Source organism: Suricata suricatta, chromosome X, assembly GCF_006229205.1.
Source record: "Suricata suricatta isolate VVHF042 chromosome X, meerkat_22Aug2017_6uvM2_HiC, whole genome shotgun sequence".
NCBI lineage: Eukaryota > Metazoa > Chordata > Mammalia > Carnivora > Herpestidae > Suricata > Suricata suricatta.
In genome coordinates, this window is record NC_043717.1 from 85,995,251 (window position 1) to 86,008,884 (window position 13,634).

The following is a 13,634-nucleotide window of genomic DNA, read 5'->3' on the forward strand; positions in this document are numbered from 1 at the left end:
CAATAAACTGCCAAACAGCAAAACTGGGGGCGCCTGGGTGGCTCAGTCAGTTAAGCGTCTGGCTTCGGCCCAAGTCATGATCTCATGGTTCTTGGGTTTGAGCCCCACGTCGGGCTCTGTGCTAACAGCTAGCTCAGAGCCTGGAGCCTGCTTCAGATTCTGTGTCTCCCTCTCTCTCTGACCCTCCCCTGTCTCTCTCTGTCTCTCAAAAATAAATTAAAAACATTAAAAAAATTTTTTAAAAAAGAGCAAAACTGGACTATCTACTAATTAAGAGATAACCTTAATAACTTAATTCAAGTTGTAAATATGGAAATCTAGTATAAAAGAAAACATTAAGGAAGTAATGAGATACCTATCCTTAGAGCATTTATAACTGTACTACAAGCTTATGTTCAATTTAAGACATTACAAGTATTAGGCAGCAGTGTACAAAATATAATTCATTACATAACTACACAATCCTAGATATACCTTAGGAATGAAAAGAATAGTTGAGTCAAAAGTGAAATAGTTTTACATGAGGAGATCCTTTGGTATTCAAAGGAATACATGAAAAAGACAATCATCCATCTTTGAAAATTAAATTTCATTTTTCAAACTTAAAGAAACGCTTAGTTTTTAACACCACCAAATATTTTCAATTCAGTTGGTCAGAAATACTGCCATAACAATGCAGAAGTAGATTCTTTAAAATATCAATATTTAAAAGTTGATGATCAACTGAAATGACAAAATGTTTATTAATAACAAACAGCAAGAGAATGAAAAACAGTCATAAAAGTGCTTGTCCGAAAGGTGCTCTTGCTTGGTTAATGCCCTAAATGACACTTCAAAATTTTCTAATTGTGAGGTTTAGTAATATCTTAAGTTAATATTCCTTATGAAACTGGTAAGACAAAAGAAATAATATATTCCTGCAATACTCAAAGATTTTGCTAACAAAAATATTAATTCTCCTGATAAAAGCAAAAAAAAAAAAATGGGGGTGTGTGTGATTACAAATAAGCACACACAAGCACATCCATGCACACATACACACACACACCCTCCACAAGAATGAAGTTTTTAATTGTGCCTAGCTTGAATTCTGTATTGCAGGGAATTGAAAAACCTACACATTCTTAGTTTAGAAACATACCTAACTCTATTCCTTCTTCCTACCCTTCTAAGAATAGTTCTGATCACAATAGTCTCTTTTCCACAATAACATGCAGTCTCTCATTGCCTGTGGAATAAAACGCATACTCCTTAGCTTAGGTATTTCCAAGCTCTTCGCAATCTTCGCACAATTATATCCTGCTATGGGCCAACTCCATACACTCTATGCCTTGGCTACCACTGACTCCCTAACACCCTGTCCTTCCCAGCAGTTTTTATCAGAATCTTTGCTCACTTTTATCTCAATCTCTTAAAACCCTACTAACCTTCAAAGACCGCTCAAAAGCCATCAGCACTTCAATCATCCCTCAACTCTGCAACTCACTTTGTGGTGATCTTTTATTATTTTAAATCAACCTTTTTTGTGACAGGTATTCCCTATTGATTTCAAGTCACTTATTTTTGTCCATTAATGCAGTTTCCAGTATGCTAAGGGAGCTCATTAATGTCCTTTTCTTTTTTTTTTTTTTTACTTTTACACACTTCCTAATGCCTTGCACACACCAAGTACTCAATACAAGTTTGACAAACAAAACTAATGATTTGTTAAATTGATCTGCGTGCAGGCTCTGTGGCACAATGGATAGCGCATTGGACTTCTAGTGCGCACCCAGAGGAATTTAAATTGATCTGCATATAGCATTGTTGGATTTTTGCTTTTGATTTGCTTTTATTCTTGACATTGGGATCAATGGGTCCAAAAAACAATAGGGTTGATTTTTCCAATCTGTTAATACTGCTACACTGACTTTATTAAGGCTACCATATATAAAGATGGCCTTGCTTCTAGGCTTCCATTTAATTGTAAATCCTTGCTTTAAGATGAACAAAATTAAAATCTGAATTCTGTTTTTGAGGATTGTTACTGCTGCCCTCCTAAATAACAGAAAAGCCTGGGTAAAGGAGAATGCTTTTCACACTTTCTTCATCAAATATAGCTGTTAGGATTGCTAGGTAAAAACACAAGTAACCATACTGGAAATATCCCAATTGGAAATTGAGGATGAAAGGTAAAAAGACAGAAAAGATCTATATATTAAGCTACTTTTGCATTTGCTTTTTCTCCCTTTAATCCCACCTGAAAAGTCAAATCCATGTATTGCTTTTTACCATGGATTTGAAAGCAAAAATAGTAAGTTCATTTAAAAAAAAAAAAAGAGGATCACAGGGACAAAGCATAACTGAAAAATTAAACTAAAGTATAGAAACAATTTTATATGTACAAGTGACAAGATAACATGAAAGAAACAGACACACATCACTCAAATCCTTGAAAAAGGAAAAGCTACCCAGAAACAGTGAGTTTATATAGACTGTCAATTTTAGGTATCACTGAAAGTCCGGTAAAGTTGTTTTTCCAAGACATTCATACGCTATTGTAATTTCCTAGACATATAAAAATGGAACATCAACTACTGCGCAGACCAGTAATCTTTGGATGGTTTACCAAAGTCCAAAGGTTCATTTCAAATATTTATTGAACACCTAATCATATCACCAAGTTACCATACCGAACACTAAGGATCTGAAAAGTGGTATGAGTTACCTGATTTTTACAAGTGCATTCAGATGCCATTTTCAAAAATTTTTGGTTGAATGTGGAATAAATCTATTGAATTTTAAATACCCAGAAAATGACTATCTTTTTTAAAAGGGGAATAGGGAGATAGTATAGTTTTTAAAACAAGGCAAACACATTAACAGAGTTAGGAACCCCTTTCAACTACTGTTACATGGGTGCTAAGAATCGAGGGATACACATTTTTTTTTGCAATTTTTTTCACTGTGGTAGGAATATCTGAAGACCTTAATTTTAGTTCAAGTTTTAGTATGACTATCAAGTTACATGCCACTGGGAAAGGATCAAGAACTTTTTTATTCTCTTATTTGTCAAAAAGACACTACCCCGCCTCCTGCCCTATCTACCTCACATCACTGTTATGAAATGAGATAACATGTTTATCTCATGTGTTTTATTTTCAAAAGGCTTCCGCAAATGTAAGGAATCATCATTTTCATCGTTCATTAGAAAATGCAGTTAACTATAACAGCAGGTTTCAAACTGCTTCAAAGTATGCTTCAGGAAATAAATACTCAACAAGGTAACCCTGTTAACCCATGAATTTAAAACAGCCCACACCAAGTCACTGATGGTTAAGACTGATGATATACACAATCCCAAACTGGTTATGAAAACCAACTATATTGCAATACAAGTTAGCCAATAAAAAGTTTTTCCTTAAAAGCAAGCATTCACAGTACAGCTAGTACTCTTTTGATTGATACAGTGTACTCTAAAAACAATGCTACAATTTCAGGACAGAGGCACCTTGGCTAACCTAAACTATTAAAAAATTTGTGCTTATTTGCCCAATATCCACAGACATTTCATTATAAAGCTATACATCTAAAAGCAGTTAGTAATGTCAACTGGCTTTGTTTCAAAATTTCATTTTGTATTGGTCCACCAGTAATAAATAATACTTAGCAGATATTAAGAGGAGGCAAAGTGGAAAATCAAAGTGAAAGAGGGTACATATTTTATAATAAGTAGACAAAATAACATGAACAATGGACAATTCAACTGCAATAATGAAATGAACTCTATAATAAGATACACAAACTGCACATTATTTTTAGTAGAAGAATACTGAAGTAGAGTAATAGGCAAGAATTAATAATAACATGTAATTACATGCAACCATCGAGTTGAGTATTCCCCTCCAAGAGAATGATTAGTTTACATTAACCATATTTCTTGATATTATGCTACAGCTACCAAAAAGGGTAGCAGCTCAACAGAGGCAATATAGAGTTTTACGGATTGGGATGGGCTCAGTTTTTAGAACAGTTATGTGAATGCATCAAACTTCATTTTTAGTCTTTTGAGTTGTCCTATACTGTCGGGAAAGCAACCTGACAGATTTGCTTTGAGAAATTAAATAAGCCTGCTCCCCAAAACAAACCAACAACTCTTTCCCCAAACCTTAAACGTACTTCCAGATTTGAAAGCATAAAAGAATAATGCATAACACAGCAAGCAGCGAGAGATTATAAAAGTGTTGCCACATTACACACATTTGATAACAATCTCATTGAAAGGGACCATTGTCATCCATTGTTTCAGTTTGTGGTAGTTATTTTTAAAGGTTATTCTACTAGCTTACTGAATTTACTAGGGTGAAGGTATCTACTAAATTAAGAATTTTTTTTGTTTTACTTAGGCATGATTTTAAAAGACTCAAACCTTTGCTGAAGACTCCTTGAGTTCGATGAGACTGTCCTGTAGAAAATGAATGGAGATGACAGGTGAGCTGGCATAGTTCTCAGAACCCAGAGGAACTTTGGGAAGTATGGCTGTAACCTGGAAATAAACCAGCTACTTCTTGTGAGGATAAATCTCATGATGTCAATTATTATAGGACTATCAACAATAAAAAACAAAAGCAAAACCATGTAATGGAATTGTAATGTTTAAAAAAACTAAATTATATGTACTCGGTGTAATAAATAAAAATCTTTATCTGCTCTTAACTTAAAAATAAATGCCAATGCCACATTTTTCATAACACTGTACTTAAGCTATAGGTAATGTTAAGAGGCTTAAGAAAAGAAAACATTTTCCCCCTCCATTAAAAGTCTTAAATAGTGGAGGTCACTGTGGAAGAACATTATCTTACATTTTCATAGTTTTTCTTTAATTGGGAGGTTTCAAATTTTACTTATGATTCTACCATAAACATATGCATTTTTAAACCTAGCCCAAAACATTCAGTGGCATTATATTAACAAGAAAACAAAAGGTAGTCTCTAAAAGAGTAATCATTTTTTTTGCGAAATGCCTTTGGTGGTGGATCGCATGCCTCCCACAAAAAAAGAAACACTTAAAAAAGAAAGAAAGAAAAAGAAATCAATTACGGTATTCCACCACAGTGCTTTTGATGAAGAATTAGTTAACTTACAGTTTTAAAAGTTCAACGTACTGCAAATTCAAAGATTCCATAAAATTAGATGACTTTAGAATTAAAATTAAATATGGAGCAAGGAATGGCTACCCTGAGTCTTCAAGAAGGCTACACCCACGATTTTGTGCTGCAGTTGAATGCCTGGGGTTTCTCTTTGCTGGGTGGTAGGACTGGATGCCACATCTGCTTTATCGTAACGCAAGGTTCAACTTGTTGGGAACCCAATGGGTATAAACAAACCTCCAAGGGAAGATACAACAGAAGCTGCATGCTCAATGAATATACACAACTACAGGAGAACTGATCACCAAGGAGACTTTAAAATGGAACTCCTTTCAAGACTCCTTCTTAGAAGGCACACATCGGTATGATGCTCATCAAGAGGCTTGATGAATTCAGAGGTATCTTGTTTATCCTGCATCATCCTGGAAGTCTTCAGTGCTATATATTCTTCAATATTTATGCTGAAAAATAGGCTTCATTCGGCTGAAAAGATTCATTTGCTTGTAGCTACCATTGCACTCCAAAAATGACTGCTTAAAGCAGTGAGGCACTTCTGGGTAAAATTTCTCTTGCACTACAAAATTAGTGCTAGGTCCTTTGTAGTTTTAATATTTTTATAATAAAAATACTCAATAGGAAAAAATATCAGTCCACCAATATGTAAAAAAATTCATTTTCTACTGCAATATAAAACCTCCAGTGGCTCCAGTGAATACTTGGCACAAGGCTTGAAGGAAGTCAGGACACGTATTCCAACCAGGTGAGCCTAACATGGACGCTGCCTTCCTCAGGCTATACTAACCTTTACTGTTGAGGAATGCGATGGAGAAGGGTGCGTATCAATTTTGCGGCGTTTCTGTTCTGCTGGTACAAAAAGAAATGGTCACAGTAAGATTTCTACTTTATTCCAACCATTTAAGAAAAATCACCAACTTTTTATGGTCATCAAATATCAGTTCCCCCCAGTAAAGTTCCTAGATAACTTGCCAAAACAACAAAACAAGAACCAACCATTACACATTAACAAGAACCAAAAGTAAACAAATATAAAGAAAGGCAAACTTGCCCCTTTCAGGCTCTGCAACATCTGATCGGGGAACAGGTGACTTCAAGGACCCAGAAACTGGTGTTTTTTCTCCTCCTTTAGCATTTTCCTTTGATTTCATTTCCTTTGCTATATCTCTTTCTCTGGATGGCTCCTTCTCTCTTTCCTTTTCTTGAGTTGACTTTGATTCCATGTTGGGGATGGTGGTTTTGAATTTCTCATCTTTAGCTTTTTCTTCCTTCTTGAATTTTTCTTTCTCTTTGTCAGACTTAGGTGTTCTTTCCTTTGTCTCTCTTGCTTTTTCATCTTTATTTGGCCGCTCTTCCTTCGGTTTTTCTTTACCATCTTTACCAAGTACTCTGGCCTCTGGAGTAGTAGCTGGAGTCTTTTCTTTTTTCTCTTTTTCTTTCTCTTTCCCTTTTTCTTTGTCATTCTCTTTAACAGCTTTGCTGCTTAAGAATAAAAACATGAGATTTTTAAGACAGTCAAGAAACGTACTCCATGTTATATAAATCATAAAGGGTTTCCTACAGACTTCAAAAATAACAGAACTCAGAGTAGCCCTTTGAAAACAAAACAACTTTAAGACAAATTAAAAAGGAAGTACTTCTTTATCCAGCAAATAATGACCAAATCCATGAACAGCAAATTAAAAAGAATGATTAAACTGATGGCAGGCCCTTTTCTGTATATGTTCATAACTCCTGAGGATTACAAGGTTAACAACCGAAACTTATCCCACAAACCAACGGCAGGAGGGGTGTGCTACTATCAGGAACTGGATTACCTGGCTGGATGAATCCCTGGCCTAAATCAGCATAGGGTTCTTTTATGTTAATTACCCTTACCCAGAATACCCAGAGCAAGCACTCAATCCTAAAATGTCTTTTCTTTTTAATAAATTTTTTAAATGTTTGTTTACTTGGGGGGGGGGGTGAATGAGAGCGAGCACAAGGGAGAGGGAGACACAGAACCCAAAGCAGCTCCAGTCTCTGAGCTGTCAGCACAGAGCCCGATGTGGGGCTTGAAATCACAAACTGAGAGATCATGGCCTGAGTTGATGTCGAACACCCAACCAATTGAGCAACCCAGGTGCCCTAATCCTAAAATGTTTTTTTCTAACTTCATCACCTACCTTCACCTGCGTAACTCAACAGGGAAAATAACGTCAGTTGTGGTATTATACAAAACATATGGAGGATGGTTACACACATCATCAAATTAGGGGTAGTTAGAAATTTTGGAAATCCAACATAAATCATTTCATAAATGATTCAACTACCACGCTCTTTCATCCATGTATAATAAGACTAATCATTTAAGAATTCAGAATTGTGACATACAGCACATCGTCCCTACCTGTTAGAGCCACTGTTTCCATTGCTTGAATTCCCTTTTGGTGTGGCACTAGAAGCTTTATTAACAGCTTTCACACCACACTGAGATCTCTCCCTTGATTTATCTGAAATAAAGGTAAGGTTTTATTTGACAAGCCCCTAATTGTAAATAAAGTACAATTTCACAGCAAAATAATTAGAGCCTAATTCTAATTCATTCTTTCTAAAGAAACAAAGGGCTGATTACTTCTTGATAGTTATATACTCCTACCTAGGGAATAAAAAATAATACTAAGCTAGCATTTTACTTGTCACGTGACACAAAAGATCTTAGTTTGTTGCAACAAAACGCATCACTTATAAGTTTCTACAAATAAGCCTACCAGTCTCCTCAGCACTGCTTTCATCCGATTTGGATGCACTTCCTGTAGACGATGAAGAAGGCCCACTCCCAGGCCCATTCTGTACACTGGCAACCGCATTCCTCGGAGGGGGATCTTTGTGATGAAACTCATTTTCAGGTATCATGTATGACTTTCTACTTTTCAACTGCCCAGAGTAGCTGAAAGTCGCACAAAGTGTTTAAATATACAAATACAAATCAAAAAGCACAAACACGGAGTTTAAAAGAATAAAATTAGCAAGTTATTCACCCTACTACTTGGTTCCAAAGAATAAAAAATATTTTCAGTAAGTTCTTGAAAGTCTTTAGAGAGAGCCCCAGATGCTTTCTTAAAAATAAAAATGTAAACTGATCCTTAAACTGTCTGTTTTTCCACTACTGAAGATCCAAAACTCAACTGATGATAAAATTATATTTCCTCCAAACCAAGGCATACTATATATGACTTTCGAAACTATCATCCAGTATAGACCGGAAGCTGATAATCAGAAGTGACAACTCTCACCAGCCTGTGGAAACATGATCGCATAACCTCCTGAAGTAAGGCAGAAGATAAACTTCAACACTGTAAAACATTTTAAAGTCTTCAGAATCCTTCTGTCATCTAGTCTCATAAATCACATTAAAGTATAATTGTGTTACCCCATAGCCAATGCATATAGATCTGGCCTCTTCTCTTTTTCTTCTTGGCAGATTTTATGCACTCTTCTTTCCAAAGCCTGACCCAGATTCAAAACTTTTGGGTACCAAGGAAGTATTTTTGTTAGCACAATCAAAATATTCCTGATGTGAGTATATTCGCCTGTTTCAAGGCAATGTACCGATGCCTACAACAAACATTTTAAGACCTATTATTATAAAAATATTAAGTATAAAGTGAAATACCACCTTTAAGAAACACAATTTTTTTTACCTTGGTTAGTTTGTAATGCCATTTATGCACAACATGTCGAAAATTTTCATAGTCTAATTGATCAGCTTTATTTCCACCATCAAATCCAGTTGCTCGTAATATAGTAAGGAATCCTGGATAATTTCCACATTCCTTTAAAAAAAGGGGGAGGGCGGTTAAAGAAAAATTCTGCCCCCAAAATAGCAGAAACAGAAAACTTATGTGGACTAGGTTAATGACTCTATGCAAAAACAAGACCTGAAAGATAGGTAGTTTTCATAGAAATGTTCAGCTTATTCAACAGTATTAATTCGGCATGTCAGTTCGAGATAGAACTTTTTTAAACAACACTTTTTGATAATGAATGAATTATGCTTAAATTTTAAACACTGTTTTACAACTGAATCTTAAACTCAGCTTCCCTTTTAAAACTGAACAGCCTAAAGATTACTGAAAGTGGTTGTTACATACACGGGTAAAATGTAAGAGTATTTATTAGCCATACCTTTTCATATGTGGCTCGATCACTGTGCCACCTGGTCACAGTCTCTAACATGCAGCAAAGAAATCGTCCATATCGACTCGCTTCATTTTCAGTACAGCTTGCAACTGTGTAAATTATATCAGAGAAAACCTACAGGAAAAATGTTTGAAAAATAAAAAATCGATGTCAAAATTAGTTCAAAATGTTAAAAAGTTGTTACAGCAAATCATAACAAACTAAAGAAGCTAGTTTATATATCTTCCCCATTTATATTCACAATTCCAGAAACCTTTAAAGATTTTGGCTTTTGTGAGGAAACAGCATGTTCATAAAGCAAGAGCAACAACAAACTTTTATTTCTTTTTATTTAAATTATTTTTTATTTTAAAAAGCGGATTTACAATGACAGAGGAAAAAACTATATTATTACAACATAACTTCTTCAACAAAGATTTAGCCATAGATATTACTGGGGTTAAGGAGACAATAAGCAGAGGCAAGGCTCATAGAAACTGGAAACAGGAAGCTGACATGCTGTGACATAGGTTACATTTTTAAACCACAAATGCAGTAATTCATTATTAAGAAAAAAGCCAGATGCAAAATTACATAAATGTGATCATACTGAAAAGCATCCCTACTTTTATGTGTGTGCAAAGGGGTAAGCTGTTTTGTTGTTTTTTGAGGTGGTAAAGGTTAAGAATGAAGAAGAGAGTTCTACCTACTATTGACAAATGTATAAATCCATATTGTGAGTTAATAGATTAGCTAGGGGTGCTTATTACGTGTCAGGCACCATTCAAAGGGCTTTGGTGTGTAGTGACTCATTTAATCCTCACAACAATCTACTGAAGCAAGTACTATTACCCCATTTTACAGATAAGAAAACTGAGGCACAGAAAAGTTTAAAAAACTTGCCAAAGATCATATAGCTAGAAAGTAGCAGAGCTAGGTAGGATTCAAGTTCAGGCACTTGGCTCTTGAGTTCATGCTTTTAACCACATATACAATAATACCTCTATCGCTTATAATGTTTAGCTATCTTTGTGAGACTTTTTTTTTAAAAAAGGTTGCAATAAAAAGAACTTACTCGATCATAGCAAAGAAGTGTGGAAAAATTTGGAGTTTTCTGTTGATGTACCAATTCAACAAAACGAGCACAGTAAACAGCATCAATTGCTGAAAAAATACATCGAGGAAATATACACAGCTGTAGAAATTTTGTGATGGTCTCATTTTTGGTAGATTCTAAAAATAAGGGAAGAATATATTAAGTGGTAAATTTCTTCCTCAAGTGCCTCAAGGCCACTAAACATGACAACATATTAATTTTAGTGTAGAGAATGCTATAAAAAAAACCCACAAACTCTATAGTTTGTAACCAAAAGGTCATGCCTGGGATAAGACTTTCATTTTCACTCTGTGGACATTTTTCTATCTAAAATTTCTCCAGAAATATGATTTCATACAGAAAGGTTGAATGCCAAGCTGCCAATATTGTAGTTTATAAGTAATTTCACCAGCAAACTAAATCAGTTCCTTCAGCGAACATGTGAGGTCGACTCTGCATTAATGAATAACCAAAGAACGGGATAGTGAACACTGAGTTGAAATACAAACATAATACACTTCAACACCTCAGAAGTCACAGAGGTTTGCTTTTGTAATTTAGCAGTAGCAGGAACGTAACAAGTCCAACAACTCACTTGCTAAAAGCCAGTTGTCCTTTTCCAGTTTCAGTCTCTGTAGAACTCGCTGTACATGTTCCATCTGTTTCTTTTCTTCTTCAAGAAGCTTGTCCTGAAGGGCAGTACAACGCTCCTTCTCCTTTTTCTTTTTATTTGGAGGCTACAAAGTAGAAGTTACACACTTTTCTAACTACAGGCACATTACCTCCCTTTCTTTTAATTAAAAAACTCAAGAAGAGATCAACGCTGACACTTCACGTTCATTATCTCACAGGGATATCGAGGAATCCACCTGAATGTGCTTTCATCACCACTGGACAAATCCAAACTCTGGTCTTCCCATCAAAACGGGCTACATTCCCAGCACTGACACTTTTAGTCTGAGACATGGAGTCATCTCTGACTCTTCCTTCGTCATTCCAGTATCCCAAATGCTTACAAGTCTCATGCATTCTCACCTCAGTACCTCAGTACTTCTCAATGAACTACCCAAAATGCCACCTACCTGGACTCCAGTCTAATGCCAGCCCTGCCCCTAACAAATGCATCCTTCATACCACTGTCAAGAGTAATCTTTCTAAATGTCCATCAACTGATGAATGGATCAAGAAGATACAGTTTATCTATACAATGGAACACTACATGGCAATGAGAAGAATGAAATCTGGCCATTCATGGCAATGTGGATAGAACTTGAGGGTGTCATGCTAAGTGAAATAAGTCATGCAGAGAAGGACAGATACCATATGTTTTCACTTATAAGGGAAACAGAAGAAACTTAACAGAGGACTATAGGGAGAGTGAGGGAGGCAAACTATGAGAGACTCTTGAATACTGAGAACAAACTGAGGGCTGATGCAGGTGGGGGAGAAGGGAAGGAGGGTGATGGGCATGGAGGAGGGCACTTGTTGGGATGAGCACTGGGTGTTATATGAAAACCAACTTGACAATCAACTATAAAAGAAAAAGAATTCTTTTAAGAGTAATCTTTCTAAAGTACCATTTTTACCATTATCACTTCCCTGCTGAGGAATCTAATACAGCCTTCAATTTTATCTGTCTTCTTTTCTAACTTCGACTGTTCTACATAATCCGGCCCCACCTTAACCATTCAAATTTATCACTAAACCCATTCACTACAGTAAAAGTGGTCTCCTTAAACCTTAAATTACTTTACACCTTTGCTGGAGCTCTCAAGTGGCCAATCTGTCTCCCTGTTTCCAAACCTAATCCATCTTCAAAGCCTACCCAGCTTAAGACTCACCTCTTCCATAAAGCCTTCTGCTAAAGAGTTCTCCTTTTGGGAACTCCTATCACTCTTCAATTGGAGTCACAGAGATCATTTTAAGTTGCTAACATAGTCTTCAGTTAAAAAAAAAAAAAAGCAAACTCATAATACCTTTTATGTGATCATAACCACCATGGATTCACCAAGCCCCTGCCCCCTCCCACTGAGAGATCACAATTAACTCACTTAGAAAATGTTATATAGCAATAAGACCATAGTTTTAAAAGAGCCTCTGAGTTAATACAATTCCAAAGTATGGGTACTGTTGAATTAATACCATGAAACTATTGTACCTGAGCTACTAGAACAAAAACCTACCATTTCCTGATTGTCATCAATTGCTTTCATCTGGACTTTAAGCTTATTGACTTCCCGTTCATAGCTGGTGTGTGGAACTGCAAGGTCATACATTGTCAATGACCAGAACGTGGCATAGAATTGAGGGCTGATGTCATCCCAGACTTTGGAAACATGTAAGGAAACCACCGCTTCATGGACAGGAGCCATCACCATTTCACACGATGTAATGTACTTGTGAACTTTATGTTGCTGTTTACTTCCCTTTTCTGATTTTTTAAGTTCATCATACTTCGACTAGAGATAAAATGTAAAAACAAATACAACACAATTTATAGCACTGACTTTCAAAGTATAAAAACCTATGCTCCCTTTTCAAGAATCAGAAGATGACCAATCAAAACTGTAGGAATTCTGATTTCTTACCAACATTTATTTTAAGATAAATTATCCCTGGAAGCTGTTCCAATCTTGTGTGCTCACTAGGAGCTTTTCATAAGATTCTTATTAAACCTGACCTGTTGAGTAAGTAAACAGTGTATGTGTGCCCCCTCCACCATCCATATTACCCACCCCACTCTCTCTTACTACTACATCAAAGACTAAACATGTAGGGTTTCCATACCTGCTTTTAAGATCTTCAAGGGAACCAAGTAAAGGGCCTTAACACCAGTAAAGAGGTAGAATGGAACTAGTACTAGCCAACCAGCACAGAATGTTTTATCACTACACATGACCCCTACTGGCTGTTACAATTTGTCAATTAAGAAGCTGGAGGAACATTAAGAAAGGGTATGAGAAAGTTACTGTAAGACTGCTCAGCAGGGTGCCTAAGTGCTCACGTTTGGCAGTGAACAAGAGGATTTCCAGGATGCTAGAGTACAGTGCCAAAACTGGCAGAGCCCCAAGCAAACCAGGACGAGCTGCTCACCCTACTGGTAAGCTGAATAAGACTTTCTATGAATGGATATGGTGTATTTGAATTTAAAGTATTTTAGAACTGACACTGCAGCTCTTTTAGGCCTGACTGGTTTATACTAATTTGGAGGAGGATCAGAGGAAGGCCATACT

General features: G+C 36.1%; 1 protein-coding gene across 5 annotated transcripts in view; it reads right to left on the reverse strand.

Annotated features, from left to right (window-relative positions):
* THOC2 (THO complex 2) overlaps positions 1 to 13,634 on the reverse strand; it is a 113,532-nt gene that overhangs the window by 11,434 nt on the left and 88,464 nt on the right. For 2 of the 5 annotated variants that reach the window (XM_029931058.1, XM_029931056.1), the window contains exons 23-33: positions 12,585 to 12,860; positions 10,997 to 11,138; positions 10,381 to 10,538; positions 9,312 to 9,440; positions 8,828 to 8,959; positions 8,557 to 8,741; positions 7,895 to 8,073; positions 7,534 to 7,636; positions 6,196 to 6,626; positions 5,932 to 5,990; positions 4,409 to 4,444 (exon numbers count right to left, since the gene is read on the reverse strand). In XM_029931058.1, coding sequence (XP_029786918.1) covers positions 4,409 to 4,444; positions 5,932 to 5,990; positions 6,196 to 6,626; positions 7,534 to 7,636; positions 7,895 to 8,073; positions 8,557 to 8,741; positions 8,828 to 8,959; positions 9,312 to 9,440; positions 10,381 to 10,538; positions 10,997 to 11,138; positions 12,585 to 12,860 — 1,830 coding nt within the window. Of the gene's footprint in view, positions 1 to 4,408; positions 4,526 to 5,931; positions 5,991 to 6,195; positions 6,627 to 7,533; positions 7,637 to 7,894; positions 8,074 to 8,556; positions 8,742 to 8,827; positions 8,960 to 9,311; positions 9,441 to 10,380; positions 10,539 to 10,996; positions 11,139 to 12,584; positions 12,861 to 13,634 lie in introns of all 5 variants that reach the window. The other 3 variants (XM_029931054.1, XM_029931053.1, XM_029931057.1) reach the window with 2 other exon arrangements.